Below are 11,112 nucleotides of genomic sequence, written 5' to 3' on the forward strand. Positions count from 1 at the left end.
ACCCTAGCCTCTGGCTATACCATGGGGTCCTCTGCCCCCATCGTCTCCTCTATTTGGCCACACTACTCAGGGGTTTTCAAACCACCAAAAGATCCAGTTGAGTTCTTTCCAGACCATGAGAGACTCCGCTGGGGCGCGAACACAGGGCTGCTGGACTCGGCCCCTGGAGGCACGCCCGGGCCCGGGCCTGGAGGAGGAAGGCCGTGGTCAAAGGCCACCTGAGTGAGCTCCAGGTCAGCCGGGCCCCAGCTGCTGCCATCCCAGGCTCCCTGGCCAACCCTGCGCTGGCACATCCTGCCCACTCCCAGGGAAGGGATTATCGCCCCAAGGTCTCCAGATAACAGTGGTGCACAGGGCTATAACAGAGGCCCTCGGACAGGTGGCCCACACCCCACAGCACCATGGCTTTCCTCTGGCTCCTCTCCTGCTGTGCCCTCCTGAGCACCACGTTTGGTGAGTGCTGGGCCCTGCGAGGCCGAAGGGTTGTCCCCTCACTCCCAGCCCTGACGCCAGCCAGGGGCAGTGGGGTCCCAGCTTCCAGCTCAGCTACGCACCCCAGTGTGGGTCTGGGCAAGTCGCCAGACCTGTCTCTGCAGTGGGCGCTGCGAGGCCTGGACCAGGGCACAGGCTCCCTCCGAGGCTCGGCTGCCACCTTGGAGCTCGGGAGCTGCGGGGTCCTGCTGCCCTTCTCCACCCCCATCTGACCTGAAGCTCCCGGGTAGGAGGCGGGCGTCTGCGGGCTGCCCTGAGGCCGCCAGAAAACTTCCTGAACAGTCAGTGGTTCCCGCACAGCTTGGGTGGTGAGCATGTGGGCAGCTGTGGCTTGGCACCATTCAGTCCAAACCTTTCAGCACCTCAAGCCTTGCCCTCTTCAACTGCGCACAGAGCCCCTCCTGCCAGGCGTGGAGCTGGCGTGCTGCCTGCTCACTCTACAAAACCTGTGAGGTCAGAAACTGATTCCCACTTTGCTGATGGGGACACTGAGTGGCTTAGCTGGGCAGGGAGGGAGCCAGGTTCAAACCCACAGGGTCTGGCCTCCCAGCCTGAGCATGAGGCCGCCAACACCCCACGCTCCACCCCATGTGGCTTCTCTGAACTGAGATGGGGTCAACAGCCCTTTCCTTAGCAGCCCACAGCACAGCACATCGGACTTGGTTGTCCCCGAGAATTCCAGCGCTGGGGAGAGGAGAGCCAGTGCCAACTTCTCAGAGAAGGGGACAAGGGAGCCAGTCTAGGTCCCAGAGACTGGAAAAGAGTTGGGAGTGAGAGGAAGCCTGAGTGTTAGGACCTGGGTGGGTGGTACCCACCCCTCACCCCACACCCACCCCCAGGCTGCGGGGTCCCTGCCATCCAGCCAGTGCTCAGCGGCCTGTCCAGGATTGTCAATGGGGAGGACGCTGTCCCAGGCTCCTGGCCCTGGCAGGTGTCCCTGCAGGTAAGCAGCGGTTCTGCAAGGCAGGGGGCACCCTGGGTGGTGGCCAGGCTGGGGGACTGCCGCAGGTGGGAGTTGCCGACCCTCCCCATCTTCCTCCCAGGACAAAACCGGCTTCCACTTCTGTGGCGGCTCCCTCATCAGCGAGGACTGGGTGGTCACCGCCGCCCACTGTGGGGTCAGGTGAGGGCCGGCAGCCTCGAGCTCTGCTTCCAGCCCCGGTGAGGGTGGGGGGAGCAGGGCACGGTCTTCCTCTCACCCGCTACACTCTGTCCAGGACCTCCCACGTGGTCGTGGCCGGGGAGTTTGACCAGGGCTCTGACGAGGAGAACATCCAGGTTCTGAAGATCGCCAAGGTACCCAGGCCCTGCAGAGGAGAGGGCAGGGGCGGCAGGCACGGGGAGGGGGAACCCTTTGGCTGCTTCAGGGACAGGTGCCCAGGACGGCGGGGCCAGCCTGGAGGCTCCCATTTCAGCCCTGGGGATGGGCTGCTCCCGAATGGCCTCCAGGGAAGGAGTCTGTGTCCCCAAAGGCTACAGGTCCCGCCTCCTCCCGGGGCCTCACCCCGGCACTCTGGCCCCCACCCCCAGGTCTTCAAGAACCCCAAGTTCAGCATGCTGACCGTGCGCAATGACATCACCCTGCTGAAGCTGGCCACACCCGCCCAGTTCTCCCAGACGGTGTCCGCCGTGTGCCTGCCCAGCGCCGACGATGACTTCCCCGCAGGGACCCTTTGTGCCACTACTGGCTGGGGCAAGACCAAGTACAACGGTGAGGGCCGCGGGGCCGCCTTGGGGTCGGGGGCCGCTTCTGGGGTCGGGGCTGCATTGTCATGGAGTCCCTGCCGTGACCGTTTGGCTCTTCTTGTTTGGCTCTGAATACCAACATGCTCCTAACGGTCCCTTCTTTATTGAAAACCCTCTGAACTTAAAATCCCCCAAATGCAAATAAAATCCAGGCCGGATCATGAGAAGCCTCTGCGGGGGGCTTCTGAGCGGCGCACAGCCGTGTGAGCCCTACTCTGGCTGACCTGCCTGGGGTCAGAGCTCGGGGCTCCCACCTGGGCAGAGCCAGCACCCCCTCATCCCACAGGTGTTTTTCAGGCTCCTGGGGCCGTGCCCATGTGGCGATGGTGCAGGGGAGGGCAGGCGTGTCGGCCCCAGGTCTCTCCCTCCTTGCTGGGCTGGGTGGGCCCAGTGGTCCTGACCCTTCTGTCCTGCAGCCAACAAGACCCCTGACAAGCTGCAGCAGGCGGCCCTGCCCCTCCTGTCCAACGCCGACTGCAAGAAGTTCTGGGGCAGCAAGATCACCGACGTGATGGTCTGCGCCGGGGCCAGCGGTGTCTCCTCCTGCATGGTGAGGCAGGCCCTGCCCAGACCCTCGCAGGCCAGAGGGGTGCTGAGGAGGCCTGGGCTTTCCACCCCTCTGTGCCCTCATCTAACCTCACTCCTTCCTGGTGTCACAGAGTCACATTGTTGCAAAATTGCATGGTCAATATCAGAGCATCTGGCTCTTGGAGTTGTGCAGTGCACAGCCTGGACAGTGGACCCGGCAGGATAGCAGGCTCAGCAGCCCTCCCCCTCACATAGACCCCTTGGCCAGCCCCACCATGTTCTTCCTATTGGTCAATCCGGCTTTACTGAGCTTCCACTAAAGGGTCCCATCCCAGGGTTCGCTCAGACTTCCAGGGGCACGAAACATGCAAGCAGCTGCTGGAGTCTTTCCTAACCCATGCGACAGCATGTGCTGAGCTTCTGCTGCATGTGGGGTCCTGGACCGGGCTCCAGGAACCATGTCCAGTGGCCCTTGGGACCAGTTTGCCTGGGCTACCAGATCCAAGCCTCCTCCTCCCTCTCCCACAGGGCGACTCCGGTGGCCCCCTGGTCTGCCAGAAGGACGGGGCCTGGACCCTGGTGGGCATCGTGTCCTGGGGCAGCGGGACCTGCTCCACCTCTAGCCCTGGCGTGTACGCCCGTGTCACCAAGCTCATGCCCTGGGTGCAGGAGATCCTGGCCGCCAACTGAGCGCGCAGCTCCCTCAGACCCTGCTCCCCACAGAGCCTCAATAAACCCATGGTGCACACGTCAGTGCTGGCTGCCTCCTGTTTTAGGGCCTCCAAGGCCTCACCCCACTCCTGAACTTGGGCCCTCCCTGGGCTGGATTGGGCCGGGCCAGCCAGGCATGGGTGGCCTCTGGGAGGACCCTTCCCTAGGCCCCTTCCCCACCACTTGGGCAGATGACAGGGTGCAGAGACAGACGGGGGATCTGGCTGGTCAGGCCCGGGTGGACCTTGGCCCCATCCTCAGCACCTGCCCCCAGGTAGCGGGGTTCTCACCACCGACCCTTGCCCCCTTGCTCAGGGCTCTGCAGGAGTGGGTGGGAAGCCCGAGGGCAAGCTCACTCCGGCCCCACATACCTGCAGCTCCAGGGAAGGGCTATCGGACATATGCTGGTGCCAGGGGCACTATCAGCCCGAAGATGGGTGATGAAGGGCAGTGGCGAGGTGGGCCGTGATTGGTGGGCTCAGGGACAGGAGGGGCACCCCTGGCACCCATGGCCTTTCTCTGGATCACTGGGCTTCCCTCTCTCTGGCACTGACTCTAAGTGAGAGGCTCAGGCAGGCCGGGAGCCACAGGTCAAACCCACCCATCTCCAGCCCCAAATGCCCAGAAGCAAAAAGCCAAACCATGCCATGTCATATTGGGGAGACCACATTCTCCGTGGCCAGATCCTCCTCCCCTTCCTCTTCACACCCTGCTGGTCCTCCTGTCCCCTCAGGCCCCTGCCCCTGGGACATGCTTGGGGCATCTGTTTCTTCCCTCCCTCAGCCCCCGCACCCTCAGGCCCTCCACACCCTGAATTCTGCCTCCCGAGGGTCTCCCAAATCCATGCCTTTTGCCCACACCCACCCCAACTCCTGCACCCTCTAGACTTGGGCAGCCTCCCAGGTTTGTGTCCCCAGGCCCCACCCCAATCCACCACAGCCACTGACTCAGAGCCCATGGGAGCACAGGGCCCCAGGGAATCCAGCCACATGTCACAGCACTGTGGGCTCTTAAGTGCACAGTGGGTCAGGGGAGGGGGCTGAGGGAGGGCGGGAGGTGGCTGAGGGCACTGCAATAGCCAGCACCCCGGATGCCAGCAGGGGGGTGGGGGCTCTTCACCCTGGCACCTCAGGACACCATCAACTGCCAGCTGAGCTGCCTCAACCCCAGCAACCCCAGCTGCGGGGTCCCCATTTACCCCGTGCTCAACAGCCTATCCAGGATGTCAACGGGGAGGATGCCATCCCCAGCTCCCGGGCCTGGCAGGTGTCCCTGCAGATCAGAGGGGGAGCCTGCCCATGCCAGGGTGGTGGCCAGGCTGGAGGCCGGGGGGAAGTTTAAAACAATTTTTATTAATATATAAATAGAAATTTGGGTCTCACTATGTGGCCTGTCTTGAACTCTTGGCCTCAAGTGATTCTCCTGCCTCAGCCTCCCAACGTGCTAGGATGACACGGCCCTGGACCCTCAGGTCGCCCCCGCCCTTGTGGGAGTTGCCAGCCCTTCTGTCCTCCCAGGACAAAACTGGCTTCCACTTCTGCAGGGGCTCCCTCATCAGCGAGGACTGGGTGGTCACCGCTGCCCACTGTGGTGTCAGGTGAGGCTTGAGCAGTTGGGGCCCCCCCAGATGTCAGGGAACGATGCTAACCCCAACCCCAACTACACACTGCAACCAGCAAGAGAATGGTCAGAAACAAACTGCAGGCTGGGGAAGCAGCACCCCCATCTGCCAGCTACAGGCAGAGCCGGCGCCTCTGCAGGAGACGCCCACCCCGGGCTGCGCACCCCACCTACAGCTCTACACATCCTCAGGCCACCAGGACTGCAGCTTGGGGAAACCTGGGGGGTCCCACGCCCCCACTGTGCAAGGGAAACTGGGACCCTGAGTGAGAAAGGGATGCCTTTCCGTGTCCTCAGCTAGCTGCTGCATGGGATTCAGTGGCCAAGCAGGACTCACCCCGACTGGCTCACTTCCTGGGCACCCCTACAAGCCCAAGCACTGTCTGTCACCCTCTCTCTCAAGGAAAAGCCACCGTATGGTGGCTGGGGAGTCTAAGCTTGGCTCACCCAGAGTCCGTCCAGGTGCTGAGGATGGCTGAGGCAAGGCCACGCAGGCAGGCAGAGAAGGTGGCTCGTGAGGCCACGATGGGACACACTGGCTTCTGGGTAAGGAGGTGAGTAGGTGCAGGAGACCCTACCCAGCTAGCCTGGGCCTCGCCTGCAGCCTTGGCTGCCAGGGCCAATGGGCAACTGCCCTCCACTTGGCTCCTGCTTTTCTTCTCCTTCCCAAGTACTAAAGCTCCTGAAAGCATCCCGACAGGTGCCTTCCATGATAAAGTAAGTTCTGCTCATTATAGAAGAGCGTGGAAAGATAATCATTAAATATCACCACGTGCCACAGGCCATTCCCCATCAATCTCCATAGACTCCACCTGTCCAGCCCAGCCCTGTTCTTTACTCAATGTATACCCAGGATTCTCCAGCCCTCTGATGGAAGCCTGGGCTCCCCATTCTTCTCTGCCCTCCTTCCTGTGGCTAACAAGGGCCAGGCCTCAGGCTCACAGCTTCCTGAACCAGGCAGGTGAGGCTGCCCTGGGGACTTCCTCCTCTCCCCAGCCCTCTGAGCTGGAAGGGGACGGACAGCGCCCTAGCACGGATGAAAGCCACTTGCCCTGGCTTCCTCCAAGGCGGATGGCAGAGCTGGGGCTGCCACGTGCACCCAGACCTCAGGACTCCCTGCACCCACGCTTGCCACTGCTCTGTACTCCTCCCTGGACTCCACCAGGTCCGGGTCCCCTAGGCCCTGGCACCAGTTCAGTCCTGGAGACACCTCCTCTCCTTCCCACAGGGCGACTCCAGCAGCCCTTGCCTGCCAGGACTAATCCTGGAGCCCGGAGGGCATCGTGTTGTGGAGCGGCGCCAGCACCTCCCGTCCTCACTGGGCCTGGATGCCCGAGTCACGAAGCTCATTTGTGGGAAGGTGTGGAGGCCGAGACCCTTCCTACCCCACACCTGTGTAAAATACAAATAAAGCCACGGAGATCAACTGCACACACCTTTACTTGTGTCCTCAGCCAGGCGGGTGGGCCGAGTGTGCTGTGGGATGGATGCTGTCAGGAGGCCCCCTCTGTGGAGGTGGATCAGGAGCATTTGTGGATCACCCAGCCCTACCCCCTTCTTGGTACAGATGGGGAAACCAAGGTCCACATTCATATGCGGAGTGGTCAGGGCTGGGAGCAGCACCAGGGCTTCCAGGCACCCTGGAGCCTCCATGTGGGCTGTGGGCTGCTGGTGGGGAAGCCACCGGGGGGACACACTTGCCCAAGGCAAGCGCCTTCTCTGGGCCCTGCTCTCCCAACTTGGAGGCCAGTCCATGTATAATTCCAGCAGTGCACTTCGGGAGTTCCACAGGCTGGGATGAGATTATTTTAAGCAGAGCTCTGGATGCAGCCCCGTGGTGCCCTTGGCTCATGGGAACCCGTAACTCCCACATGCCTCTGGTCCTGCCCCACCTGCCCTAGACCCTGCAGCTCCGAAACTGCCAACTCCTCTCAGGCACAGGCTCTGCCCTGGCTCCCAGGGCCTTGTGGCCAGCCACAGACCTCACCCCCTGCAGGAGACGCCTGGCCTCGGTGCCCCTTAGTTTTCTTCTGGAGGGACCCTCCTCTCCTCCGCCCTCCTGGGAATTCCCATACGTGCCTTCCCTGAACCGTCACCCGCCCCAGGCTGCTCTCATCTGGTACCCTCAGGCAGCTGCTCTTCATTTTAAAAACTTTATTTAAATGGAGACTATCAGTCAAATGATTGGAAAATCAATAATGAAAAATAGTTCTTCAGGGTCTTCTCCTGGTGAGGCAGAGAAACACACCAAACTGCACTGGCCCTGTCAGGCCACAGGGCACCCTCTGGGGGCCAGGCTCAGCCCTTGGGTGGCACGAGGTCCTGCAGTGCACGATGGGGAAGGCCACTGGCCAGCCCCTGGGCTTCAGCTGCTCTGAGGGGGCACAGCCCCATGCCCTGCCCAACCATAAATATATACAGATCCTGGGCATACAGAGCGCCAGGCCTGAGGCAGAGCTAGGGTCCTGTCCCCAAGCCTGCAGCACAGCTACTCTTCAGATGGGGGCTGGGAGCTGGGGCCACCACACCCTTCCCCTGCCCTCATCCGGGGGTCACTGCCCTCAGGCGGCTGCCAGCTGGCCCAGGACGCGGCGGAACTGCTGGGTGCTGTGGCCCAGCTCCTTGACCCTCTCCACCATGTCCTGGGCAGCAGAGGGTGATGGGTACTGCAGGGCGGCGGCCTTAGTGGTGGCCACGATGCCACGCAGGAGGTCACACAGCAGGTTGCTGTAGTGGGTCACCTGGCTGCGCACGTCGGCCGCCTTGGCCTGCCGAGACAGTGTGTCCCCGATGAACACCAGCTTGTGGGCACTGAGGATGACGAACTTGCTATGCGCCACAAAGATCTTGGGTGGCTGGTTAGTGGCCACAGCAGTGAAGAAGGCGTCCACGGCATTGGTCAGCGTGGTCAGGTTGGCCTCACACTGTTCCAGATAGAAGAGCAGCAGCTGCCGGTCGGAGGGCCCCAGGCTGCCCGTCCGCCCCGAGGCCAGGGGCTGGGCTGGTGTCCAGTTAGCCAGGTCATGGTCTATGGGCCGTGACACCTCCTGTTCCAGGCGTTCGAACTGCTTCAGCTGGGGTGGGAGGGAAGCAGGAGCAGGGTTAGGCTCCTGGACAAGTCGGAACCACAGGCCGAGATCTGGACTTCTCTAAAAAGGGCTGCTACTCGGAGTGTATGGGACTTCGGGGATGGGCGGTCTGCTATCCTGGGGAAGGGACCAGGAGCCATGACAAGCCTTCTGCAGGCCGTTCCATTACCTTTCCACCAATCTCAAAAGGTCAGACTCCATGCACTGAACATTTTGAAATGACAAGATGGACAACAGAACAGTGGCTGCCTGGGGCTGGGTGTCACCATCCTGGCTTGGGTCCTGTCCCATGTGACTTCAGACATGGCACTGGGGAAACTGACTCAAGGGCACTGGGGACCCCTCGACTCTTATCTTTGCAACTTCCTGTGAATCTATAAATATTTCGAAATGGAAAGTTAAACAAAATTTCTCCTTAGTTCAAAAGTAACGTACACATTACAAAGATTCAAATATGCCAAACAGAAAAAAGGAAGATGTCACCTGTAATCCAATGCCTCCAAATACCACCTCTGCTAAATCATCTTCCAGAGCTACACATGAAAGTGAACACTTCACCTCACAGCTGCCTGGGCCTGGGAGCCGGCTGAAGGGGTTAGCATTAGAGGATCAGTGGAGCTGCTCTGGCCCCGAAGTGCCCAGCTATACCTAGACTCAGGACAGGCAAGCTGTGTCCTACCCTAGGCGCAAAGCTCCAAGCCAGAATGAGCCAAACCAACAGGAAACCTCCCCTTCCTAGCTCAGAGCCTCGCACTATCCCTGAGGCAGTTACTTGGTGAAATCCTTCATCTCTCGGTTCTCTTAGCCAGTGAGAGAATATACTCAGCTTTTTTCTTTGAAAAGCTCCGGCGAGGCAGGGTGACATGGCTCATGTCTGTGATCCCAGCACCTCGGGAGGCAGAGGCAGGAAAATCACTTGAGCCCTGACAGAGCACAGGAGCCAGGCTGGAGTGCAGTGGCTCGATCTCAGCTCACTGCAACCTCCACCTCCCAGGTTCAAGCAATTCTCCTGCCTCAGCCTCCCGAGTAGCTGGGACTACAGACGTGCACCACCACGCCCAGCTAATTTTTATATTTTAGTAGAGACGGGGTTTCACTATGTTGGCCAGGATGGTCTTGATTTCTTGACCTCCTGATCCGCCTGCCTTGGCCTCCCAAAGTGCTGGGATTCTGGTGGGTCTTTTTTTCCCCCAAAACTATTTTTATAAAGACAGAGTCTTGCTGTCACCCAGGCTAATTTTTTTTTTTTTTTTTTTGAGATGGAATCTTGCTCTGTTGCCCAGGCTGAAGTGCAATGGCACGATCTTGGTTCACTGCAACCTCCGCCTCCCAAGTAGCTGGGATTACAGGTATGTGACACCATGCCCGGCTAATTTTTGTATTTTTAGTAAAGACGGACTTTCACCATATTGGCCAGGCTGGTCTCAAACTCCTGGCCTCAAGTGATCTTCCTGCCTCAGCCTTGCCAAGTGTTAGGATTACAGGTGTGACATTAATTCTTTTCCTGTTTTACTTTAATAGATTTAGCAGAGGGTACAGGTACGGTTTTATTATGTGGGTACACTGACTGGTGGGAAAGTCTGGGCATTTAGTGTGGCCACCACCCAGCGTACACTGTACCCATTAGGTAATTTCTCAACCCTACCCTGCCCACTTCTGAGAGAACCTTTTCTGAGTGTTCTCTACGTGCCAGGCACTTTCCAAGCAGCTTCCAGTCTTTACTGAGTCTCACTGCGCTCTGATGAGGCAGCGGCAGCCTCAGCTGGGCAAGTGCCGTGCAGTGAGGGTCTCAGGCCCTCCATTCTGCCACCTCCTCCGGGCCCAGATGGTGGGCAAGGGAGCTTTGACGGGTGACAGTTTTATGTTCACTTTGTGCTATCCTGTATTTTCACTTTTAAAATTATCTTCATAATCAGAATAAAGCGCCCTTAGTATTTTTTTAAATATCGCTTTTCTGCCCTTAGGAAATGTTTCAAAATATGAAAAAAAAAATTCTATTGATATGTCTGCATATAGACATAGCAGTATATTTATAATAAGGGACCAGAGGCAGTGGCTCACACTTTAATTAACCTAGGCACTTTGGGAAGCCAAGGCAGGTGGATCATTTGAACCTAAGAGTTTCAGATCAGCCTGGGCAACATGGTGAAACCTCATCTCTACCAAAAATACAAAAATCAGCCAGGTGGGGTGGCAGGCACCTATAATCCTAACTACTTGGGAGGTTAGGGCAGAAGAATCACTTGAGCCCAGATGCTCACGAGGCTGAGGCTGCAGTGAGCCGAGATCGCACCACTGTACTCTGTGCAACAGAGCAAGACTCTGTCTCAAAAGATAAAACAACACTAAGGAAGTACAGAGACAGCATAAACATTAAATAAATGTTATGTGGTCTTTGAAAGAATCCATGAAGAATGCTTCATGCCATGGCAGATTCTGGGACAGAAGAATCAAATGCCCACAGGACACTCTCCTGGACATGTAAGGAGCGGCGTGAAGAAGGGAGCAGGGCAGAGCCAGCCCCAGGCCAAGCCTGTGCCAGATGTGAGGGGTCTGTCTTCTGCTCTCACCTCACTCTCTCATTCTTTAAATGTCTCCAAGTTACTCTTGAAAACTTTAAGCCAAATGAAAAGATGAAGATGCTCAGGGCCAGGGCCTCACCTGCTGCAGCTCCAGCTGGCTCTTGCCCTGCCGCGTGATGCTGCCCTTTTCCAGCAGCTCCTTCTGGGTCTTCTCAAACTCTTCCTTCCCCTGGAGGGAAGACACAGGGGCTGCGCTGAGGCCAGTTCTCGTCTGTGCCAGAAGCGGAGGCCAGCCCCGTGAGGCGCAGAGAACTGAGTGGCCACCAGGTGGTACTGTGCACGCATATATATACATAAACACACACACACACACACACACACACACACACACACACACACACACA

General features: G+C 58.9%; 2 protein-coding genes across 8 annotated transcripts in view; one reads left to right on the forward strand and one right to left on the reverse strand.

Annotated features, from left to right (window-relative positions):
• Positions 1 to 363: 363 nt before the first annotated feature.
• LOC116555636 (chymotrypsinogen B-like) lies at positions 364 to 3,514 on the forward strand. The gene is made up of 7 exons (XM_032284462.1): positions 364 to 453; positions 1,332 to 1,435; positions 1,536 to 1,615; positions 1,710 to 1,788; positions 2,023 to 2,203; positions 2,655 to 2,788; positions 3,295 to 3,514. The coding sequence occupies exons 1-7, from the start codon at positions 402 to 404 to the stop codon at positions 3,454 to 3,456; spliced, it is 792 nt and encodes a 263-aa protein (XP_032140353.1). The 5' UTR covers positions 364 to 401; the 3' UTR covers positions 3,457 to 3,514.
• Positions 3,515 to 7,236: 3,722 nt separating this feature from the next.
• Positions 7,237 to 11,112, reverse strand: part of BCAR1 (BCAR1 scaffold protein, Cas family member) — a 34,694-nt gene continuing 30,818 nt past the window's right edge. For 5 of the 7 annotated variants that reach the window (XM_032284468.1, XM_032284465.1, XM_032284463.1 and 2 more), the window contains exons 6-7: positions 10,848 to 10,979; positions 7,237 to 8,171 (exon numbers count right to left, since the gene is read on the reverse strand). In XM_032284468.1, the coding sequence (XP_032140359.1) occupies positions 7,659 to 8,171; positions 10,848 to 10,979 (645 nt within the window). In that variant the 3' untranslated portion in view covers positions 7,237 to 7,658. The remainder of the gene's footprint in view (positions 8,172 to 10,847; positions 10,980 to 11,112) is intronic. The other 2 variants (XM_032284469.1, XM_032284464.1) reach the window with 1 other exon arrangement.

This window comes from Sapajus apella, unplaced genomic scaffold, assembly GCF_009761245.1.
Source record: "Sapajus apella isolate SASKATOON/1434 unplaced genomic scaffold, GSC_monkey_1.0 scaffold15, whole genome shotgun sequence".
Lineage (NCBI taxonomy): Eukaryota > Metazoa > Chordata > Mammalia > Primates > Cebidae > Sapajus > Sapajus apella.